We start from the raw sequence: 24,597 nt of genomic DNA, 5'->3' as shown, positions 1-24,597 counted from the left end.
AGGTGCTTCTGGGCTCTGCCCCACAAACAGCTTACTGAGCATCTCTTATCTATAGCAGAACAGTAGAATAGAATAATTTCAATTGGAAGGGACCCACAGCAATCATCTAGTCCAACTGCCTGACCACTTCAGGGCTGACCAAAAGTTAAAGCAAATTATTGAGAACATTGTCCGAATGCCTCTTAAACACTAACAGGCTTCAGGCATTGACCACCTCTCTAGGAAGCCTGTTCTCCCTGCACACACACCACTACAGCAGAAGTGTAGTCATTCCTGCTCAGAAAAAAGTCCATTCCTGGTGCACTTCAGACGCATGTCATGTGCTTTGGAGTTTTTGTTGCGTTTTTTTTCCTCTGCTTTTTTTTTTTTTTTTTTTAAAAAAAAGCAACCAAGTTTGGAAAGTCACAGGAAATAAAAACAAGAAATTGCTGACAAGTGTCCTACTGTAATTGAGTGAGAACACAGCTCAGCTCTATAGATTCCCAGAAATACAGTCCAGATGTGGCTCTTCACAGTGGCGCAGCCAAGCCACAACCCCCGAAATGACTATCCCTGCGACGGGGAAACTTCCCCAGCACCCCTTCCAGCCACGCACAGCAACAGATAATGCCCCGAACAACACCCAGCCAAAGACTTGAGAAAACACAAGGTTGGCAGCAGAGCCTGGAGGGGCCCTACCAGTCCCTAACATTGAGGGTCTGCAGCAGGGATATTGGAAGCAAACTAATTTGATCCACACAAAGCCCATATTTCTTACCTGTGCACATACCCGAGCTTGAAAACGTGACCTTCTACGGCTCATTTAAATCCCAACTGCCTGCAAACCATGGGGAAACTGGGAACACATTGGTTTTGCAGACAGGACGGCAGCATGCACCGACAGCAGCCACGCACACAGCGAAGGAGTGGGATTGCAGATACACCGGCACATGTATGGGGAAAACCCAGCACAGCTGAAGGCAACGGGAGAGTCAATAACTGCTCCGGTGAGTCTGTCCTCAGCTTTTCTGTGCCAGAAGGTTTTGCCCTTACAGTACCTCTTGGTTATCCTTTTATACAAGACCTTGTTCTCCATCCATCACATTTGCAAAGGTGGCAATGAGCGCCAATGATGACAAGGGGTGCACAGGCCACAGTTGGGACGCTTTGACATCATTGTATTATTTATGGTCAAATACTCAGCATACACTAATTAGAAGTGTTCAGTGGCACAGAGGCCCACCTAACTCACCCCCTCAGTGCCTGATACCCTTTAGGACGGTTGCAATGGCACAGTGGGTCGGCAGTGATCCCTCAGCTCCTGGAAAGCCAGCATTAACAGCAGTGAGAAGTTCAGAAGCAGTAATAATCTCCCACATGAGAGCAGAGTGGCTAAGACTTTAAAAAAAAAAAAAAATAATCCCCAAACCACTTCACTAGTTTCAGTTGGGCTGGATCTTCCAATCCAGCTATTGAGCACAATGGCAAGATGCAGCAAGCAATTAGTCCAGCTCTCCGGAGCCCAGACACTGACACAGAGAGCAAAGGCTCATCAAGCAGAAGAGTGTACAGGGCTGTTTGATTACCTTGGGAGAAGAGCCAAGCAGAAAACACTGCCTGCAGAAGTGAGAAGTATATTCTGGTCATGACTCCCAGCACGAAGCCTGTTAGATCCGAGTTCTCTTTCCAGCTCTGTCACAGGTGCTTTGCAAAACCTTGGGCATGCCACTTCATTTTCATAGAATTACAGAATGGTTTGGGTTAGAAGGGACCCTTAAAGGTCATCTAGTCCAACCCCCCTGCCATGGGCAGGGACATCTTCAACTAGACCAGGTTGCTCAGAGCCCCCTCCAGTCTGACCTTGAACATTTCCAGGGATGGGGCATCCACAACCTCTCTGGGCAACCTGTGCCAGTGTTTCACCACCCTCAGCATAAAAAATTTCTTCTTTAAATCTAGCCTGAATCCACCCTTCTTTAGTTTAAAACCATTACCCTTTGTCCTATCACAACAGCGGATGCCTCTTCCCTTTCCCGAGGTGAGGCAGGCATCTCATGCTTGCTCAGTTCTCCCCAGGCACCAACTCACCCCACTTTTGCAATAGGCTCCCCACCCCCAGCAAAGCAGCTGAGCTGGAAGTGGCAGCAAAGCCAACATAACCCTGTCTGTCCTCAGGCTGAGGAAATTAAAACAATGGGGACACTGAGAAGCTCTGTGTCCCTTCCAGGTGAGTCTCAGCTGCCCTTAGTGATCAGAGCAAACCCACCAGGCAGGCTGTGCTCTGCCATGGGGAGAGCCAGAAGTCTGTTTGGAAATGGGGACGTGAATGCACCCTCCCCAAATCACAGCCTGCATTTTCTTCTCCAATATCGAACATGAAGAACATAACACCGGGGTTAGGGGCGGAAAAAAAGTCCTTTCCTCCCCTCCAGTGCAAACTCAGCCTGTGGAAACCAGATGGCTAACCAGTAAAGCTAGGCTGGTTTTCCAAACACCATCAGGTTGGTGCAAACCACATGTTTCTGACAGATGGTCCTTTCACCAAGAGTATTTGCCCAGCCTTGCCCTACCCGTGTGTTTTCTGCAGACAGATTGCTCTGTGCATCCACGAGCCCCATGCCAGCCCACAGCGTATCTGAAGCATGGCAGCTCTGGCTTCGGAGCCCCAAGGCACTTCTCTCATCCTTTAAGGGGTGTAATGAGACATTCCCCTCTCCTCATTGTGTGCAGTGAGCCACTTTGGGAGAAAAACTTACTGAAACCAGCAGACGTGCTTGCATTATTTAAGTTGGGAGCAAAAACGTTACCTGCCAGCCAGGCTTGCACTGCAGCCCTCCTGCCTCCCTGGCCAGCTGGCAATGTACCCCCAGCATTGCAGCTCTGCTCCAGCTGCCCAGACACCACACATCCGTATTCCTTATATCTTAAAAGGCCACTAAAACAGGCCATTGGACGCCTCTCCCATCCATCCGGGAAAAGCTGAGTTTACTTTTCCATTAAATCCCCAGCAAATTGAGCCCCAGCAGCAGCGCAGACAAAAGGGCACTTGGGTGCTGCGATGCCCCGTTACAAATCCCCGGCCGTCGGAGGCTGCACAGGGCAGGGGATGGTCTCCCCCTCCCCGTAGAGGGGCTGGGACACAAAACATGGGCATGGGGACACTGCCTGGGCCACCACACACCTCCGCTGCTCTTCATCCATCTGGCATGGCAGAGCACTCGATGCAAGGCACCGCGCAGCTGGGTCTCCAGGATGGCTGATGGTTGCTCCTGGAATCACAACACCAGCCTAACCCCGGGCCATCTGATCCACCGGCTCAGACATGGTTAGTCCAGGGATCTCTGTTTACCCATTTCTAATTTGGGCACCCACTCCTCTCCGCCTGCCCTGACAGGTAAGGGGATGCCTGTTTTATTTCCAAAGTTTAAATGCCCTCTTTCTCCTGGAAGATCTGTAGCTCTTGGCTCAGTATATTGAAGTTCCCAAGCAAAGAGTGAAGTCTGTGAGTAAAACAGTCTCTCTCGCAGCCACATCCCTTCCCTGCAATGCTACATGTAGTTCCCAGGGCCTCTTTCTATGCTCTTCGTTCAAGGAAGACCTCTTGCTGTCGTTATTCCCCTGGCTGGGAAGTGTTCTTCTAACCAGGAGACTTACTCCCTGTACAACAGAGAAGATTTACTCCCCATATTCCGCAAGAGGGATTATCTCCCATTGCTATTATTCCCTTATCAATAATTCACCGTGCAGCCATACTCCAGATCACGCCTGTGCTGCCTGCATAGTTTCTAAGCTTGCTACTGACTGAAAGAGCAGCCGTGAGTAATCACATCTCCTCTGATATTGCTTATGCTCTCAGCGAAACAGAACAAGTAACTCACACTGCAAATGAGTCATGTCCCCTGGAAGCTTCTCATTTTAGCATCCCGTCGAGGAGAGCAGCTTTGCAGAAGCACCTGCTAAGGATTGCAAGCTCTTGGCATTTAAATAAATAAATAAAGGGGAGATAATTAAACTCCATATTTCAGTCGTATAAGAGGAGTTCATATAAAGGGACTCTTTCTCCTTCCAGAAAATCCAATACAATTAAGTGATTAAAACAGAAAAGCAGACATAAAACCCAAGGAGGAGAGGCCAGACAAGCCATTGTGAATACAGATTGCACAGTGAAGTCTTGATCAAGACTCACTCACTCCCCCGTTGGAAGTACAAGCTTGTTGCTGTTCCCATTTATCTCTCACAGAATAACAACTGTGATGCATAAGGCTCAGGATTAAAACGGCATAATTTCTTAGCAAGAGCCCATTTGATTCATTTATCCTGTACACACACACACAATACACATGCACAAATGCCTCGTTTCCCACTAAAGAGGTGATCATCGGCGTATGTGATACGATCTCAGCACACAAGCCTGCCATCTCTGATTAAAACCTAACCATTAGAGTGATTTATGGCCCTGAAGATGCACAAGTGTCCTTCGTGACTAAATTAGGCACCGGGTGAGAGATGAAAGATGATCTACCCCTTCCCAGTTGTCACCGGGAAGCTCCCCAACCACAGCTTGGATGAACCATGTCGGATGTCCGAGACATCTGTGCAGTCATTTACTAAACCTTTAATCTTACAGGCTGGCTTTTCTTCGAAACACCCTGCCAGAGAACCAAGCTGAACAGCAGTTGAGTGCTCCTCGATCCAGCCAGGTGGATCCATCTCCCATGGATTTATTGGCATGTCTTTCCCCAGGAGATGAGCCTCCCGTTTCTCTATTTACCTGCACGTTTCGACACATTGCTTCACAAATCCTGCCACGGGAGAGTGGGAAGCATCCCTCTGTGGGACAGCAGGATGCTCTCCAGGATGGTTTGAGCAAGGCAGAGGGCAAAAGATAGGACTATGGCAGTTTGGAGAAGACTTCTTGAGGGCAATTCCCCATTGCATGGCTGGGGCCGTCAGCACACGTAGGTAAAGCTGAAAACACAAACCCTGAAAGATTGGCTTTTCAACTCTCCAGGCTTCCTTATCTCCCCCCGAGCATCTCTGACAGCAGTCTGCAACCCCGTCTGCAGCAGCGATGAGACCCTGGGAAGATTGCTCTGCTGTGAGGCAGCCGGCTGTCAAGATCAACCCTGGGGACGGCGTGGCCATCATCAGAGATAAGTTGCTGTTAGAGACATCAGACCTCTGGAGCCAGGTTTTTTTCCTTTGGGGGAGAACGACCGGGTCCAGAGCCCCGTGGGGGCTCTTAGGCAACAGCAAAGCAAAGCCTCCGTGCCTCCAGGCCTGTGGATAACCCATCCTCATGCAAAGCTGTGACTCACGCCTGTGCAAGCACGCATGCAGCCGTGGGCACCAAGACTATTAGTCTATGCCTGGACCCCTTCCTATTACTTCTGACTGGGTGAAATCAAATGGAAAAGAAATTCAATTAAGAAGGTCTTGTCTAACACTGAGGGATCCTTTGGAGTCACTCTCTGGAGTTGTTAACAGCTGATGGGATTAGCAGCCCCCGGCTCCCTCGCTCTCCAGCTGTCAGCTCTGGAAGCCCCATGGCCACAGCAGGCTGAGCTCCAGCGAGAATTTGCTGCCGGTGCAGCCGCGACCACCCCAGCCTCCAAAACGGGACTTGCTGCCCAGCTGTTTTCTGGAGCCACCAAAACTCAGTACTTAACAGCAAAAAAGAGCTGCCTTCCCCTCCTGAAAATTTCTTCTCCTTCCTGGTGCTCTGCCGGCTCTTCACGTCCCCAGCGTGCTTTCTATGCTCAACGCAGCCTACAGCATGGGAAATTAAAGTGCCTACCAGACAGCTGGCTGCAGAAGCTTTGCTTCAGTCTCCATTTATCCAGCAACTCGGACACAGTAAGACAGGCTAATATAGAAGGAGACGCTGTGGTACCTAATACACTGCAGAAGATGACAGTAGTTTCAAACTAATGGGCAACACTAAAGACAGTGTGACCAACGTGATGAATCAGAGCCGTGCAGCTTCAGGGGAACAGAGGAGTTGGGGGGGGGGGGGGGGAGGGAGAAAAAAAAAAATTCAAGGCTTATAGCTTTTAGCTCCAGGACTCAAAGGAAGGTCAGTCTCCTTCTCGGAAAGGGTGAGCCCCTGGGTGCTCCCTGCTTGCAGCCCCCCAGCGCAGATGGGACATCCATGGTGCACAGGTTCCCCTGCCCATGCAGCCCCGTCCCCACGCACAAGCCACCATTCACAGAGCGTGCAAGTCCTCAGCTACTTGCACCAGCCCTGCAGCGCTGCTAACCTGCAAAGCAGCTTCCTTCAAGGGATTGGCGAGTGGATGCCTTATCTCGCCATCCAGGCTCAGACCTACAAGTGGCAGAAGGGATAATTAAAGCTGAGCTGTTAAAAAAACTCCCTGCAGACTCCCTCCCTCTGAAGGGGATGGCGAAACAGCATGGGATCCTGTTCCCTCAAGACTCCAGAGTCCTTCTTGCAGAAAAGTTAAGCAGGGTCATTTCTGCTATGCCCAGCGTCAATGGCAAACCCAGCACCTGTATCTGGCATCCATAGAGCAGCATCTCTCTGGCCCTCAGGTGGCAGACAGGGCAGGAGGAGATGCGAGAAGGTCAGAGGTGGAAGCAGAAAGGCAAATAGCGTTTTGCCAACCTTTGGGCTTGAGAGAGAACAAAACTGCATTCAGCATCAAGTGCTAGAGCACCCACAATGTGCTAGCTCCATCCTTTGCCAACAGCCTGCAGTAAAACCCGGCAAAGCTCCATGTGGCGAGCAGCCCTGGCAAAGCCCCAGGGGCTGCCCCCGCTCCATCTTTCTCTCAGCCACCCACCTACACAGCAGATAAATCCCAGAGTGCCTACAACATCCTTCCTCCATCCCCGAGCGTGGCAGAGCCCCCGTCCCACCTCGCAGCCCCCCGGCTCCTCATTTGCAGTGCAGCCATCCAGGCAAGCCGAACGACCCCAAACGCTACAGGCGCGGCGAGATTAATGTCAGAGCACACGGAGACGAAGCAACGCATCTCGGGATACCCGCGCGCCTGCTCGCCGCTCGCCCTTAGGACTGCGTTTCTGAGCTGTGATGGAAAGGAAAACGGGTACCACGAGGGGAGAGCAACAAGCCGGTGAGCGTTGCGTCCTTCCCCTGGCAGAGATGTCTGCTGACGGCTTCAGCCCTGCTGCACACCCACGGCCATGCAGGCTGGGCTTGCCTGCAGAGCCAGCCCAGGGGGGAGAGCTCTGCTGCCTTCGGTGCTTTTTGGATTCTGCCCAGGCAGGCTGTAAATCACCCAGGTTGAAGACAAAACACAGTGCAAGCACAGGAGCCACACCACCGTAACACAAGACCTCCACCCTAGAAGCCCAGACCACCTGGAAAAGGTAACAGAGAGGGGCAGCTCTTAGCGCAGGTGGGACAACATCTACCGCAATGCCCACCAGCTCTACCAGCCTTGCAAGTGATGTCCTGCATCGGTGAGGGATGCTGTGGGTGCAGGCGGGGTGCCGTGGATAGGACCCCCGAGCGCAGGGGCAGTGAGGAATGCCACCCTCCATCCCACTCAGGGACCCTGCAGGCTGCGACTCACCACGGCAGAGGCATCAGGGCGCAGGAGAGCCGGCAGCGCTGCCAGATGGGGCAAAGAGCCTAGAGCATCCCCAGGATGTGCTGGTGCCTCCTCTTGACCCTTTAAAAAGAATTAAAAGGAAAAAATATTTTTAAAAATCATTCCATTAAATCAACCTAAAAACATAAAACCCCCTGAATTGATACCATTTAAAAACAGCAACCACCTCTCCTAAGCACAGTTCTCATCCCAGGGAGGGAGAAATGCCAGAAATCAACTTGAAATTGCCGTTGATTCTCTGTGGAAGGAATTCAGCTGCTTTGCTGATAAGCAGCAATATAAATCTCTAAGCTGGAGAGGTAGATCATTAAGGGGAAATGTTTAGAGAAATTAAATCCTTTTTCCTGCTTCTTATGCTAATAGGGAAAACGAAGCTGATTTGCAGGAGGGCAACATTTAGCAATATCTAATTCATCAAAGTCCCCATCTGTTCTCATTCTCATGCTGAGTTTGTCAAAAATCAGCTTTCCTTCAACCAACACCCACGTCACTTTTAACCATAAGAGGCCAATTCTGGAGAGATTTGTAAATAAACCACTTCGACAAATCCAGCCAGAAAAAACAGACAGGGGAAGGGCCTGATTAATAGAAATACATGTCAGGATCGAAGAGAGACAGCGAAGCAAATAAGGGGAGAGGGGAATGACTAAGCAGCGCAGCTGGCAAAATAACCCAAAGCAGAGGCCAGTGTAGGGTTAATGATACCACAATGGGGAAATCTCCAAACCAGGATCCTGCATCTGTGCCTCCGCAGCAGTTGTTGCTCCTGGATGAAGCAGGATCTGGAAGGAGCTCCATGCCAGAGCCACTCTGCGTGCAGGGGACCAGCAAGCTCCTCCTGCAGCCCACAGGGTTCTGGAAAAATCTCCTAAAAAATGTCCTTCTGTTCTTTATGGGAAGCGATGCTGAACCGGTTTGTTATACCATTCTACCTATTCACAGTTATTGGAGCAAACAGATTATCAATATCTTTAAGTAAAACACACCATGGAGCAGGTCTTATCTCAAAACTTGGAAATTAGGGATTTAAGTAACAAGGCTATGTTCCCATATTCTTCTTTAGGGGCAGGATTATTCTATATGCTCCTGTATTCGATTTATTTGGCAATTTAAACTGTGCGTGCGTTCTCTGCAGTATTTTCAGCAGTGGGGATTACACTTTCAAGGTGGGCAGCCCCATGGATCATGCCTGTCGTTTGGCACAGGCCAGGCCAGGCGTGATCAGGTTAACGTGCTCCCCCAGGACCTCCGACAGCAGAACCCTGCCTTGCCGGCAGCTCCGGCAGGGATCCCGCTGGGACACGCACACCAGGTGTAGGCACAGAGCCGGTTTGGCTTACAGCATCGCAGCAAGCGGAGGGGAAAAAACCCTGACATTTGCTGCCCTGAAGACAAAAACTGGGGTTTATCCTCATTCACGGGGCAGAAAATCTAGACAGCCGCAGCTGCAGTGCAGGTAGGAGCCCTGGGGCAGGACAGCAGCTCTGCTCACCACCTGCCCTTTCCAGAGCCTTTCTTCTCCTCCGAGTCCTGTGCAGTCTTGCAGCCATAAAGCTCTGGTGAGGAGCACGCACAGATGAGCCCAGCTCTCTCTATAGCAGCCAAAACGCTGCTCCTGCCCTGGGGTTCCCCCATCTCCTGCCCCGCAGAGCCAGGAGCTATGGCACCAGCCGCCTGCTGTCTTCCCAGGCTCCCTTCTCCACCGGGTCCGTCTTCTTGGCCAAGCACAAGATGCAGCAAAAAAAGGAGCAAGGAGCACACAAAAGCTGGGCAGGGCAAATGGCAACAGCTTTTGAGGATAGGCTTGCTTGCGTACGACCTGCCATTGAAGTTGGCGTGCTCCAGCCAGCTACAAGACATGCCACAGCGCTGGGGATGTGTTTCCGAGGGTGCTGCGACCCATCTGCCTGCGGAGAAGCAGATCCCCCCAGCGAGGCACTGACCAACTGGGGATGTCGCCCAGAGGCTGGGTACATACAGCTCACGTACGTGACACCTTCTTCTGGAAAAGAAAGTCTTGCATGAAAAGAGAACCAGCCAGAGAGGGTTCACCCCGTCTCCTATAAATACAGAGGAGAAAGAAGAGTTTATTCTCTGCCTTGTTCATTGTCTGCTCCCAGGAATGGAAGTTCAAGAGATGATCCCAAGCACCACAAAATAAATCCATCCATCAAAAGCACAAAGCCCGAGTTAGACGTTTTCCTTTGCTATCGTTACCCCCAGCCAATCCCCGTCCTGCTGCAAAGCAACTTCCTGCTGCCCTTCCTCTAGCTCAGTCTTAATTATTCATTTCCTAACATCCTTTCATTCAGAAAGTTCTCACTGATCTGTAACCTGCTTTTTCCATTTGTTTGGTCCATGGCCATACAGCTACACTACAGGCATCCATACCATAAGGTGACGCAGCTTACTCTCATATTGTCCCCATACCTATTGTCTCCTTTAGAACAACCGAAAATATTTACACTTCATGCTTTTACCGTCCTCTTTTAAGCTATGAAATCACTTCAGGTCTCTCTGTAAAAGTAACTTTTCCTCCAGGGGTAACACAGGTCCAGGCAATCTTTACGTAGCATCTCCATGTTGCCACCATGTGGTCAGCTGGCTCTTTTCGCTTGCTCTCCTTTTGGCCACGCAACTTCTTCCACAACTCTCGAGAGTAAAGTTAGAGCAGCCCTTTGGGAGGTGTGCTCCAAAGCCCTTTCAAAAAAAAAAAATTTTAAAAAATCTATATATACATACGTAGAATGGAGCAGATCTCAGTTTGGAGCCTTTGAGGTTCTTAGAGCAGCATGACAAGCATTAGCTCTTGGTCAACTACTTAATTCCAATAGATAGAAGCAAAGAGCAATGCCCTTGAGCTCCTCCCCAGGCAGGGGAGCCCACCTGCATGCTCCCCGTAGAGCCCTGCAGCCAGATCCAGCCCCAATCTCACCAGGAGCTGGAATCCCTGTAGCAGGCTACAGCCGGGTTCTCCATTTCCTCGGTGCACAGAAGACAAATGAGGCGTTTTCAAAAGTGACCAGAGGACATCAGGATATCGTGGACAAGTTGAGGGACTTCAGTCAGTGTGTCTTGCAAAAATAATAATTAAAAAAGACAGTTTTATTATGACTTTGACAGGGTGCTGTGCTGGCAGCCTCCTCTAGCCCAGCAAGGTCTTGCTACACCACCCCATGGTGATTTGAGTTTTAGTCATCGCTGCAGAACTTCAGCAGAGCATCAAGACAAACAACTCTTTCTCCCAGGCGCCGACAGCTCCTGGCAGGGTTTGTTCTTGCTGTCTCTCACGCTTAAGAAAACATACAGAAACCTCCAAGAAAAATTCAGGTCCCACTCAGGGGGGCCCTGGATGGCTTCAGCGATCACTTCCCCCTCCCAGCTGGGCTGACAACTGGTCTTAGCCTCAGCGGATCTGGAAAGGGATGGATCATCCTCGTCTAGGGCTCTGACAACTGATGCATCAAACCAGACAGTTCCTTTAGAAACCTGTCACGACAACACCTACCAAGCACATCAAACTGACTATGAACTACTATATTCAAAAATAAACCATAGCAGAGATTATACACAGATTATTCTCCCTGAACAAGAGATATTTCTGAAACATTTTGCTTTTATTCATCTTCGCACAGGATTTCATTGATCAGCTCTTGTGCTATGGCATCACCACTCACAACGATCCTTCAGCAACTCAAAATTCTTGGAAGGTTTGACCACAGGCACAAGCTCTAGCCTAAGGGAGACACGTCAGATGTAATTTCTGTTTCTGAACAGCTGAGCATACACAGAGCCCACACCAAAACCTGCTCAATACTGAGTATTTAATTTCAGGTTATTGTTAACCAAGTCCTGTTGACAAAAAAAAAAAAAGAAAAAAAGAAAAAAGTTCTGTATAAGACCACACTTCATGTCCTTCCCAAATACTTGAAAAGGGGATGGGGAGAAGAGGAAGAAACCATTACTTACCCTTGGAGAACCACTTCTCCAGTCATCTAAGAAATCAGCTCTACAGTCCAGTAAACACTCAGGATTTGGGGTGATTCAACAAGGGAAATGTGTGATATTTTCCTGGGAGACCCAGGGACTGAGCCTACATGAAGAAACCAGCCAGGCTCCACAGGCACAGGTAAGGAAAGACTTTGCTCACCCATAGTTCATTATCAGGGAGTAACAACATCACACCCCCTTGAGAGCCAAACAGGTCCTCACACTCCTCTTACTTCTGCAGTACAGCTGCGGACCATATTCAGTTTATATCCTGCCCGTTTCTTCATGCCCAGCACCTCCGGTGGCTCCAGGCTCTCCCCATTGACACAGAAGATCAAGGGGATTCAGGTCATCCAAAACCAGCGCTTGGCCTCCTTGGGTTTTTCTTTTTTTGATGGATCAAACTGCAATTCCAAGACAAATACGGACTGTGGTCTGTCAGTGAACAAGATCTTGGCTAGTCCGAGGAGTCAGGTGGAAGAGATTTACATCAATGGTACTGACAGCAGGTCTGAGCTTCGCTGAAACAGAACAAGCCTCATGGGTGATGCTAATAGGGCGAGCAGTCTTTCCTTGTCACTGCGGTGCCTACGCTTATGCTGGGAATACAGCAGGGAAGGGACACACCAATTGAACTCGACCTGTGGAAATGGCATCCTGTACCCCTGTGATTTCAGCCACAGGCAAGAAATCTTTACTTTGAACACCCCTTTCCCTTCAGTTGACAGTCTTGATACAGCAAGCATTCAGAGGGGAGTAACCATCCTACATGCCAAGGAGTTTAAAGGAAGATTCAGAGACAATCTTTCTGAGAAATTACCAGTCACACAAGCGGGAAAAAAAAGGACATTGAGGTCCAGGCTCAGCAAAGCATAAAGACTCTGGAAGGAAAAGTACAGCTAACAAAAACATTATCTTTAATGATGATCTTGTATTAATGGTTTCTCATCTAGCATTTTTTAAACTCCTTGATATAGGAGGCATAATTTAGCTTATAAATGAACCTCTTTAAGAGAGATTCATTAGTTTGAAACTACTGTCACAGCACAGAACAAGCATCAGTAGGACACGAGCAGAAAGCAGATTGCAGTATGCAGGCTATAGCATTGCCAGGAATAGGGTTCTAGAGGCTTTTTAGAAGGCTGGCTTATGCATGCGAGAAGTTAAGGTCAAATACAAGAAGTGCTACAACAGGGATATGTATGTACTCAAGCATCTCAACAGGTAAAGGAAATATATTTACTCCTTTTGCAGATTAAAGATGGCTATTAAACATCAGATGCATACCTCAGAGTTGGCTTTCTGGATCTGCCTTGGAATTAAGAGAATTTCTATAAGCAATACTAAATAGAAAAGAAACTTGTATCTGGACAGTTTTAAAGAGCTAAGTATGGAAAAGTGAGGAAAAAGGGCAGACTGAGGCAGAATCTCTTCTAGAAAGTTACTGAAGTTAATAAAGCCCACAGCAAGACAAGGAGTTCAGCAAGGTAAAGAAAAGCTGACTCAGGAGTGGACTGCCGGGCATCAGCTGGACCAGTGGCCAGAAATAAAATTCAGGGAAGAGCCAAAGGTGATGCTGTTCAGGTCAAACCAAGAACTTGAGCTGATGCAAACAAGGAGATAAGACAGCTGCAGGAAACAGATTCCCTCTTCTTTAGACAAAGAAGCCTTAAAATTAATATTGGCATTGTACTTTGGTGTTTCTAAACACTGAAACAGTGCTATAGCATACTCTAATTTCTCCTTCCCAATCAATCTTTGTCATAACTGAAGCTATTCATTTAGAAACCAGATCTACGGCTGACTTTGGCTATCTGGCACACACCAATTGCCAGCTAAGCATACAGTTGCTTTTTTGTTTCTCATCAGGCTAGACCCAACAATTGAAACTATCTAAATATACTTCAGTTTAAATTTTTCCTTGTTTTTAACTTTGGACTGGCTATTATTTTCTGTTATACATAATATATTGAGTGGAAGAGTAGGGAAGTTAGGCTTGTATGAGCATCCACTAAATTCCCCAGGCAATACATATTCCTCATTCCTGTTGGGGAGGAACTGCAAGAGTACTACTGTGCTTCCCCAGAAAACTCCATGCATTCAGACTGAGAGGTGACATGCAGAGCTACCACATTCTCAATACTCACTCATAAGAGAAGAGATGGAGGAAAGAGCAGGGGAACAGGCAAGACAGACTCTCTGATGGCAAGGTTTGCACTGGGCTGTTACTCAGGAGCACTTTGAGTGTACCTTGTCTGGATTTGTTTCCTCCTCAAGTAGCCTCTTTCGTTTCAGAACTCATACAATTCTCAATTAAGCTTCCCACTCCAAGATAAAGTCACCAGTGTTGACCCCTTCAGCTGTTAAGATTTGATATACAGTGTGTAGGTGGAAGAGGGTAGGAGTCCATCTGTAGCTGAAATGATTTCCATGCATTTTATGCAAACACAAAAAAAGTTACAACACTGAATTTTAAATATCATATGTCACCTCCAGCCTACACTCATTTTGCAACTCAAGACTGCATTTTATTACCATTGCTGTCTAGGCCTGGTATGCACGAAAGCTCCTTCCCAAACCATCTAACCAAAACAGTAAGTGGTCAGCTCACACTACCATGAGGTACCCAACCCAGACTCAACTAGAAAACACAAGTACCTCAGTGCAGCTTTAGTTTGAAGTATTATTTGAACTTATCTTTTCAAAAAGACTTATCACAAATGGTTTGTTAGGTATAGTGTTATAACAATTTTTCCCCCATGGAAATACCTGCAGTTTTGCTTCACTGTTTCACAGCAAGATACTGTCTTAAAACAAAAACAAACAAACAAAAAAGAAAAAAAAGACACACACAGAGGAATCCAAAGCTGGTGGTTATTTTTTACTTGAAGACTCTCTGAAACATTAAAAAAAGTATTATTACAGTTAATTAATTCCTTCTGGAATGAAACAGGACATGCTCGGTCAAGGTGATGATATGGAAAGGGCAGTCTGACTTTTACAAAACTGATATTCAAGCATCATCAATACACACAAAGGACAGGCTCTTACTCACATTTGTTACATTGCAACCTTCGCTCAGCCTCAGTAAACATCTTTGGAATACAGATTTTTAAAAAAAATATCAAGAAACTTAAATATTCACAGGACAAAACCATAACATTATTAAAAATACGAATTGTAAGATTTACAGAGATCGGCAAACACAGGCTGCCTATGGATAATCGAAACAGAACTTGCAGAAGTTACACTAATCACAAGCATAGGTCTGCCACACAGAGGCTGGATTCCAGCAACTGGGAACACTTACGACTAGGAGGCAGGTTTGGAATTTGGTTACTTGCCTAAGGCAGGGAGGCAGTAAGAAAAGGTAGGTGCGCAGAAGGTAAAGGCAAGGTAAATTAGTGCTAGAAGTTCTTATTAAACCAGGAGTCTAGAATTACAGCAAGAAAAAAAAAAGGTTGTTTGTTCTTTTAAAAGTTAGCCAAAAGTTATCATTATATACTTTCTATATTGCACAAACAGTTTTAAAGTAACTGAAAAATTAGAAAACCCTGCATTTATAACAGCTCCATTTAAATATATTCCAAGTGGAGTTAGCCCATACAGTTCAGCTTTTAAAACAATTCAACACAACAACAGCATACAGCATTCCTGTGTCCCGTCTCATCAAGCCCTCTCCAAACTAACAAAATACACCACTTATCAAAAGACAGTACTACTAGTTCTCCTTAGTATATCACGGATTTATTGCTTTATTTTACTAGTGACAACAGCTAAGAGCTAAACTTTTAGAGAATTTAAGGCAATCCAACAAGACCAACACCCTAAGGGCATTTACGGTGCACAGTGGTCTTCATTCAAACTCCAGGAAAAGTCTGATATTTAAAAATGACAGGAACACTTGGTTTTTAACCAAAAGGACCCTTTCAAGCATCAGTTCTATCTTCCTAACTCATAACCCAGCACTGAAGTCATAAGTCATTCCAGAGCACCAGTGTTCAGAAAAAGAAAAAAAGAAAGAAAAAAGTCCAAGGAGGAAGTTCCAGGAATCTTACATAGTAACTCATTCTTACTCATCCAAGAACTTGTTGGAAGATCCACTCAGATATTTGGATAGCTGAATCGCTTTTTTCCATTCGTAACATGGAGGATGAATAATGACCCAACAGATACACTTAAAATGCAACTTACAAAGAAGCATTCAAGACTGACAAAAAACCCTGGTGTATTCTTAACAGCTTTACAAGCTGATTCACCTGCAAGAGCTCTGAATAATGTTTTTTGCAATGTTTCTTTCATATCCCACAGAGTTCATTACGAGCACCTTGTCTGATGCTCTGTCTTCTTACTAATTACTAGGGGAGCCTGGCTTTAGAGAGCCAGGCTGCGCTGAAAATATCAAGAGCATTTCCATGTTTGCAGTCTTAATTACTCACAACCAAGTTTACTATTGACAGTTTTACCAACTGCCAGTCCTGCAAACCCACTCAGATGAACAATGTAAAAAACCCCCAAACAACTAAAACCAAAACCAAACAAAACCCCTCAAAACAAAATGAAAAAAAACCAGCAAGAACAGACTTGTCAAAAAAAATTTAAGCATGCTCATCATTAGGCTAACCCCTCCCTTGCAAATATTTTGGAAAGTAACTGAAAGAATAGGGAAAGTTCTTTACAAGCGATGCAAGATAACAGTGGTCCAATGCGCACGTGCATTCTTTTTATTTCTACACAGAGTGAAAACAAATACCATACAGAAAACAGTAGACTACAGTTGTTTAAAGAAAGAATTAGGATAATTGTTTCAAGATGGTTTTGTCAAAACAGAAAAGATGACTTTCTGTAAAAGAAATTAAGAAGCAGTTATTTCAACTTCAGACCAGGTACAGCCTGACTGGACTTGCAGTAAAATTTGATTAAGCAGAAATCACTGACAATGTATTAAAAATAAGCAGAGTCCTACTGCCATCCAGCAGGATGAACGGATAGGATCTACACTCAGCAGAGAACCCTGCATGTAAACTATTCCCATCTGAATCAGAGTCATTGAGACAAACAAGACTTCATGGTGCTATTTGTAATTTTTTTTCTAGAGAAGAATTACTTTGCCAAGAAGCACACACTATTTTCTACAGCCTTTTCTAAAAGAAATTGATGCAAATAGCAGGCTTCTGGTCAGCCAGAGAATCCACACTACACAGTGCTTGTGGTAACTTCCATCTGGGAGGATGGCAAAGACAAGCTCTCTAGCTTTTGTTCAGAGGGCAGCTTCTGTTCCTCTGAATGACGATAGCAACTTTCATCTCTTTGGAAGAAGAAAGACTGGGGGTTTTGTAGCACTCATTGTCATAGCACAAAGCAGAAGTTCTTGTCACATAAAAAGCCTGGACCGTGTCCCTTAATAACCGAAGGAACTTTTCCCCTCAGCATTTCTTCAGAGCACAACTAGGTAAGATATATATTGAGAAATCTTTTTGAATGCTTTAACAGCAAACAGGTTAGTGCATTTTCCTTGCTAATGTTCCCTAATGCAACAAGTACACTGGTTTACATTCTGTTAAAAAAAATAATCCCTATAGAACAAGTGATTCAGGAAGCCACAAATTATTTCTTGGTACTTCTCTGCACACAGACAGGAGAAGTTTCAGCCATTTGCAACAGCATGTTTTAGTTTTGAATACCTTATGCCAAAGATGCTTTTTTTTTTTTCTAAATTCAAAAAAATGCATCAATATTACCATGACAGGAGTCATTCTTCTCTTGAACCTGAAGGATTTGACATTTATCTCCTTTTGAGTTGGTGACTCAAACACTAATCCTGCATGCAAACAAACCTAAGATTTATCCATTGTAGCAGCAGGGTTCACTGGGCGCTGCCTTACAGTGTTTGGTGACGAGTTTCTGTTGGACATCTCTTTACCCTCTGTTTCATCATCTGAGATATCTTCCTCATCTGCTTCTTGCTCTTCATCCAGCTTTTTCAGCAGCTGAGCTGACTCAGGAGCTAGCTTTCCTTAAGGAGAAAAGAAAACATGCACACACAAACAAATACCATTACCATGTGAAATACACTTTTTTCTTTAACATCACAGGCTAGCGCAGAATTTTAATTAATTTAATCCAGCTAGCACTTTCCAGTATCAGTCGCTTAAACTGCTATCCTAGGTAGAATTGTTGCTAACATGAAGTTACCCACAGGTCAAGTATTAACAGATTACCTAGACAAGGTAATAGAAAACTTCATCCAGCTTTGAAAAAATTACTCCGGTTCCTACAAACCATAAACCAGCATTCAAATGTTCTTCCACGACTTAAGATTACCTTGAAAAATTCCAGAGACTAACCCCAAACTGAATCACTTACTATCCACAGAAACGCAAGTTCACTTTTAATCCTCACTTTGCCCCTAAAACTTAAGCAAACCCCCAGCTTAGCAACACTAAGAGCTCCACTCAAAACTTTTATCTCCCTGCGCATATGGAATTTCTTATCTTGCAGGTATGAAAATGCTGTAAAAACATTTTTTCTATCTCCTAAAAAAGTTTTTTAAAAATACTTTAGCTTTAGCTAAATACAAAATACAAACTCACTATAAACCCTAAAGGCAAAAAGCTGCAGGTAAAGCAAAGCATCAATCACAAGTGTAAACTTCTACGCTAAATCTCATGTCCTGCAGACACAAGTTACATACTGATACTTATTAAATGATTTACCAAACAGCTTCACTGAATTAGAAGTATACAGTGGGCTTACTTGAATGAGGGTACTGTGGTGGTCTGTGCCTTTTGGATGGACAGATACAGTCTGCTAAGAACACCATTATCTGAAAACAAACAAAGACAAGTTTAAACCTCCAAACATCCTGCAAATTATAATCAGAATCATTTAGGTTGGAAAAGACCCTTAAGGTCATCGAGTCCAACTGTTAACCTAACACTGCCAAGGCCACCACTAAACTGTGTCCCTAAGCACCACGTCTACATGTCTTTTAAATACTTCCAGGGACAGTGACTCAACCGCTTCCCTGGGCAGCCTGTTCCAGTGCTTGACAACCCTTTCAGTGAAGAAATTTTTCCTAATATCCAATCTAAACCTGCCCTGGCACAACTTGAGGTTGCTTCCTCTTGTCCTATCACTAGTTACTGGGGAGAAGAGACAGACACCCACCTCACTACAACCTCCTTTCAGGTAGTTGTCGAGAGCGATAAGGTCTCCCCTCAGCCTCCTTTTCTCCAGGCTAAACAACCCCAGTTCCCTCAGTCGCTCCTCATAAGACTTGTGCTCTAGACCCTTCACCAGCTTCGCTGCCCTTCTCTGGACATTCTCCAGCACCTCCATGTCTTTCTTGTCATGAGGGGCCCAAAACTGGACACAGTATTCGAGGCGTGGCCTCACCAGTGCTGAGTACAGGGGGACGATCACTGCCCTAGTCCTGCCGGCCACACTATTTCTGATACAGGCCAGGATGCCGTTGGCCTTCTTGGCCACCTGGGCACACTGCTGGCTCACGTTCAGCCGGCTGTCCACCAGCACCCCCAGGTCCTTTTCCACCGGGCAGCTTTCCAGCCACTCTTCCCCAAGCCCGTAGCATTGCATGGGGTTGTTGTGACCCAAGTGCAGGATCCAGCACTGAGCCTTGTTGAACCCTGTACAATTGGCCTCAGCCCATCGATCCAGCCTGTCCAGATCCCTCTGTAGACCCTTCCTGACCTCGAGCAGATCAACACTCCCACCCAACTTGGTGTCATCTGCAAACTTACTGAGGGTGCACTCAATCCCCTCGTCCAGTTCACTGGTAAAGATATTAATCAGAACTGGCCCCAATACTGAGCCCTGGGGAACACCACTTATGACTGGCTGCCAACTGGATTTAACTCCATTCACCACCACTCTTTGGGCCCGGCCATCCAGCCAGCAAAGAGTGCACCCATCCACGCCATGAGCAGCCAGTTTCTCCAGGAGAATGCCGCAGGAAATGCTGTCAAAGGCTTTAATAAATTCCAGGTAGACAACATCCACAACCTTTCCTTCATCCACTAGGCAGGTGACCTTGTCATAGGAGATCAGGTTAGTCAAGCAGGACCTGCCTTTCATAAACCCATGCTGACTGGGCCTGATTGCCTGGCTGTCCCGTACATGCCACATGATGGCACTCGAGCTGATCTGCTCCGTAACCATCCTCGGCACCAAGGTCAGACTGACAGGCCTATAGCTCCCTGGATCCTCCTTCTGGCCCTTCTTGTAGATCAGCATCACATTTGCTAGCCTCCAGTCAAATGGGACCTCCCTGGTTAGCCAGGACTGCTGGTAAATGATTGAAAGTAGCGTGGTCAGTGCTTCCACCAGCTCCCTTCCACCAGCACCCTTGGGTGGATCCCATCCAGCCCCATACACCTGTGTGTGTCTAAGTGGTGTAGCAGGTTGCTAACCATTTCCCCTTGGATTACAGGGGTTTCATTCTGCTTTCTGTCCCTGTCTTTCAGCTCAGCGGGCTGGGCACCCCAAGAACAACTGGTCTTATTATTAAAGACTGAGGCAAAGGCAGCATTAGTGTAATACACAGTAGTCACAAGCCAATCTGTTTCAAGTGCTTCACTTACAAGTCCCAGTATTAGTCCTGAGAATAGAGTTGCCAATGCAAAAACAGCGTATGAGCCCCAGGCTGGTATCCCGACATTTTCTGTTAAATAGCCATGGCAATGCTGGAATAAAAGACAAGAGAATCATTTCAAGAATAGCTGAATACCACATCTGTTAAGATAAAATAAAGTAGAGACCTAAGCACATACCCTGATCCACATTGACAACTGAAACAAAGCTGACATACTGCTCATCCTGAAACAAAGCAGAAAAAAAAAAGTAACTGAAAACATCTTTAAGCCAGTCACATACCTGTACCTTCTGGTTTGCCTGACTAGTCATTATTTAGTCCCATGTTGAACAACTTTCTGCTCATGTCTAGTTTCCATTCTAACTACTTTGATTTTTATCTTCTCTTTTGTCTTCTACTTAAGTAAACACTCATTTCCCATGAAGCTACTTTCAGTACCAGCATCAGCTTGTATAACGTTCCACATATGGACAACTACGAATTCACAAACTTCACTGACTTGCACCTGCTGGCACATGAATTTCAGTTACTTTTGTTTATGTTCCAAGTTATATTTGGACCAACAGTCTATGAGAAGCCAGCTGAAGCTCTGTTGAAGATATTAAGAATTAAGCATCTGGACATTTTATTAAAACAAAAAATTAACCTATTAAAAAAACATCAGGTCGTATAAGAACTGAGAGATCTTCAGACACTTAAGTTTAGCCATATCTTCCATACAAGCAAAAAAGACTAGGCTATCTGCCATGTATACTGTGCCAATTCTGACATTTCCCTGTTATTGTGAAACTACAGCATTAAGTATTCACTGTCTGTAACCGAAAGGAGAATTTGAAACATGAAGCCAATGTAAGTTGCTAATGAGCGAGCCGTAGAAGCAGCCTGCACACCGTTTCAGTTTGCACAAAAAATGGAGCTGGTACTGCACACTTCTAATAGAAAACTTATTAATCCTAAAAGTAGTACCCTGTTTCGCACATTCCTTGGTGTGGGTTAGTACTTTGGAGGAGATGAACCATACAGTTTGAAGATTCAAATAGCATTGCGAGTAGACAAAGTAGCAATGCTGAGCTTCCTAGAAGAGCCATAAAAAATATAAAGTTTCACATAGCATAACACTTTATGAACTCAACAGTGCTACAGCACAGATGTTTCAGCCATCATTTCTCTAACAGAAGAAAAGCCACTAACAATTGGGTTTATTTGCCTCAACCAATGGTGTTCCTGCCGTGCGTCATCACTCACAGTAACTCAGCTACTCTGAAACCATCACACGGTACTTGCAGCAACAACTAAAAGCGCTTCAAAGCCACAAAACTAGAAAGTATTCCAAAGAGCATGTTTCTTCTCAGGCTACAGTCTTCCCACTTCACTTTTCCTTCCAGAAAGTAACCTTCATCCTTCCACTCTGCTTTTAACTTTGCTACAGATATGTCTTCTTAAACAGCCAGCCCATATCTTACAACTATGTTGCTACATTATTTTCCAGTTTTTATTGCTAATTTCCTAGAATTTAGCTGAGCAAAACATCTTTCTACTGTGTAAACAAAAAGAAAAATTTCAAGTGTCAGTAAGTTACCTACAAAAGTTTAGTAAAACAATACAGCCACCTCTAACTATTCAAAGCCTTAAAGTAAACCTTGCTCAGGACATCTTTGCTATGCTTGTGCACACAATCCTCCCACAGATGATGGAGGCATGACTACGCACCCATCATGTTCACATACTTCTTAGCAGCACGGAGCTGCTGCATGAGCTGTTAACAACGCGGCAGCACCAGGTGCGGCACACCTAACGACCTGTCCCAGCACGTCCTTAAAGTGTGCATGTTTGACAGCAAATTATTATAAAAATCACACCAAAACTTACAGGAAAGAGGAAGGACCAAACCATGATGAAACCGGTTCAATAGATTTCCATTCTTGGTCACTGATGAAATTTATGAAATCAGTTTTAGTTCTTGCACCCTGGTATCTCCTGAACTCTCCATCTTTACAGCTTTAAAACAAACAAAAAAAAGTCCTTTATTTTAGACAGTCCAAGCATGCAGCATTTGCTTCCACTCAACACCTTCCCTCCCATCACCTTGCTTATTTTTTATTTATTTATTTAAGGTTTTACTTTGCTTTAGATTATACAAGCTCTAAAACATCTTCCAAAAATCTTGACTACACTTATTTCTAGAATCTTGACTCCGCGTGTATCTTGGCTAGCTTCAGGTTGTGATTCCATAAAAAGATAATGATCTTCCTAATAGACTGGCTAAACAATTGCATTAAGATCAACCTACAGAGAAAAGACTGCAAAACAGAAACACTCGTGAAAAGACAGAATAAATAAGGCCTGAAGGGAAAAGAAAAAAAAAAATCAACTGGCAGTACTGTAAGGTCACAGCAGTTAAGACAGTGGTTGTCTCTGCGTAAAGTAACTTACATTCTTAAAAAGCATGGCAAGTCTTATTCATTTGCCCCCAAAGAAAGGAAAAAGAAGTTGTCTCTCTAAAAAATCCTGCAGCATTGCATACTTACTGATAGATGGTAGGAAGAGCTGTTATGATAAATCGCCCACTTAATCCTGTAAGAAAACAGTTATTTTCAGAATAGTAGAAAAAGAAAAGGCAAGAAACATTATTACACACCAAAATAAAAACAGCTGCTCCCCCAGGTATTAATCTCTAATTGCAATCAAACACAAACTTGTGCATATCAAAGTATTGCACACAGTCTAAAAGAAAGGCCCCTGGACAAAGAGCGAGAAAATTTCTCCATGGCGAAAAAGGGATGTCCAGGGACAACTGTTCTACATGACTATTTTGGCTGTAGCCCTTCAGAGAGAGATGCTCTCCTTTTCCCACAATCTGCAACCTCCAGTGCTTGTAGAATACAAGTGAGGCGAGTTTCAAAAATTCTTACGTGACTTCGGAGAAAAGTATCAGCATGGTGAAAGCAATTTTTAGAACTCCCACACAGACATGAGGGCAATTCAGAGAAGTGAGCTTCAGCTGAGGAAGAGTAGACTGTTTGCACTCCCTTTTACCAACAAAGGGAGGTACTACTACAGGGAATGCTGAAACTGCATTTTTGCTCTGTATGACACTTCAAAAGTATGCCCCAAAATCTCCTTGAAATCCTCCAAATCACTCTATAGAGAAATCTTCTTGTTCCCTTTATCTGTTAAGAAAGGCTAGAGCGTTCAGGCAACACATCGCAATCTGCCTTCAGTAGAGATCAGTAAAAGATCTTTATTATTTGCTATTAATTCTGCTTATTTCCTAAAAGCCCACACGCTTGCACCGAACATTTTCCCCGAGCCCTCCGAAGCCCAAAGCCACGGGGAGGGGGTTTAGGAGTGCACAACCGTCCCCACCAGACTCTCACCCGGCTGCTCCGTGACATCCACTTTGGCAATATTCACTTCCAGGTCCTCGCCCCACTCGGCAAACTTCTCCCACTCCGGCTGCAGGTTCTGGCAGGCGGGGCACCAAGGGGCATAGCTGAGAGCAGCACAAGTCTGTCACTAACCGGCACCGCTCGGTCCCCCGCGGCCTCAGAGCGGGCCGCTGAGAGACCCCCTCACACACACCCCCCTCCGGGCCCCAGCAGCCCGAGCGACCCCCTCCCGACTCACAACTCCACCATCCACTCGCCCTGCAGCAGCTCCCGCCACATGCCGTCCGACAGCACCTTCACTGGGCTCCGCTTCCCCAGCGCGGCCGCGCCGGCCGCCAGCGCCAGGCACAGCAGGGCGCACAGCCGCCCGGCGGCCGCCATCTTGTCCCCGCTGCCCCCGCGCACGCTTCCGCCTTCCCGCGACGGCGAGCGAGAAGGGGAGGTACTAACGGCGTGAGTCCTACTGGCTCCGCCCCCGTCCACGCCCTGGCGCATGCGCGCCTGGCTCCTCCAGCGCTCCGCAGAGGTTTCTGCGGCCGCTTGTTTGGGCGGGGCAGGGAAGACCTGGGGGCGGGCTCAGGGTGAGCGGCAGCCTATAGAGCCTCGAGTTGTGGGAGATGGTGGACACCGGGCCTGGCCAATGGGAGGCGCCGGTTCCTCCCCCGCCGCCTCACAGGGAGCCGCACCCTCCCCCCCCGCCATGTTCGTGACGGGCGGTGTGGGGTGGGCGGCGGAGGTAGCGCCGGGGGCTCCTTTCTGTGGCAAGTCCCGCTCCCAGCATCGCCCCGGGGTGGTGGGGGAGAGCCAGTGCTTCCCCTTGGTGCTGTGCAGGGGATGGCATCTCCACCGGGAGCCCGGCCCTTCAGCCTGGCCCTCTGTGGGCAGTACGGGCTTTTTCTGTCAACTCCTCTCACGCCCTGACGGCAAACAGCTGCACAGGAGTAAAAGCAGCCAGAGCAAATATTATAGCTGTGTTATTCCCCTATGCCTCGTTTCCCGCCCGAGGAATGGGAGAGAGCTCTGGGCA

General features: G+C 46.4%; 1 protein-coding gene across 1 annotated transcript; it reads right to left on the bottom strand.

The window, feature by feature from the left end:
- Positions 1-14,427: 14,427 nt before the first annotated feature.
- Positions 14,428-23,995, bottom strand: TMX1 (thioredoxin related transmembrane protein 1). The gene is made up of 8 exons (XM_069783069.1): positions 23,809-23,995; positions 23,559-23,674; positions 22,710-22,755; positions 22,051-22,179; positions 20,360-20,405; positions 20,171-20,272; positions 18,324-18,393; positions 14,428-17,583 (listed from the first exon to the last, which is right to left on the bottom strand). Exons 1-8 carry the CDS (start codon positions 23,949-23,951, stop codon positions 17,405-17,407), a joined length of 831 nt encoding a protein of 276 aa, XP_069639170.1. The 5' UTR covers positions 23,952-23,995; the 3' UTR covers positions 14,428-17,404.
- Positions 23,996-24,597: the final 602 nt, after the last annotated feature.

Source organism: Haliaeetus albicilla, chromosome 5 (genome assembly GCF_947461875.1).
Source record: "Haliaeetus albicilla chromosome 5, bHalAlb1.1, whole genome shotgun sequence".
NCBI lineage: Eukaryota > Metazoa > Chordata > Aves > Accipitriformes > Accipitridae > Haliaeetus > Haliaeetus albicilla.
The sequence above is the reverse complement of the archived record's forward strand: the minus strand, read 5'-3'. Positions and strand labels throughout refer to the sequence as shown.

Excerpts from the sequence above, each read along its gene's own strand:
- TMX1 (XM_069783069.1), bottom strand. The coding sequence starts at position 23,951 with ATGGCGGCCGCCGGGCGGCTGTGCGCCCTGCTGTGCCTGGCGCTGGCG. Across the intron at positions 23,675-23,808 it reads GGCGAGTGGATGGTGGAGTT|CTATGCCCCTTGGTGCCCCG; the intron begins GTGAGTCGGGAG and ends TGCTGCTCTCAG. Across the intron at positions 22,180-22,709 it reads GCTCTTCCTACCATCTATCA|CTGTAAAGATGGAGAGTTCA; the intron begins GTAAGTATGCAA and ends TTTGTTTTAAAG.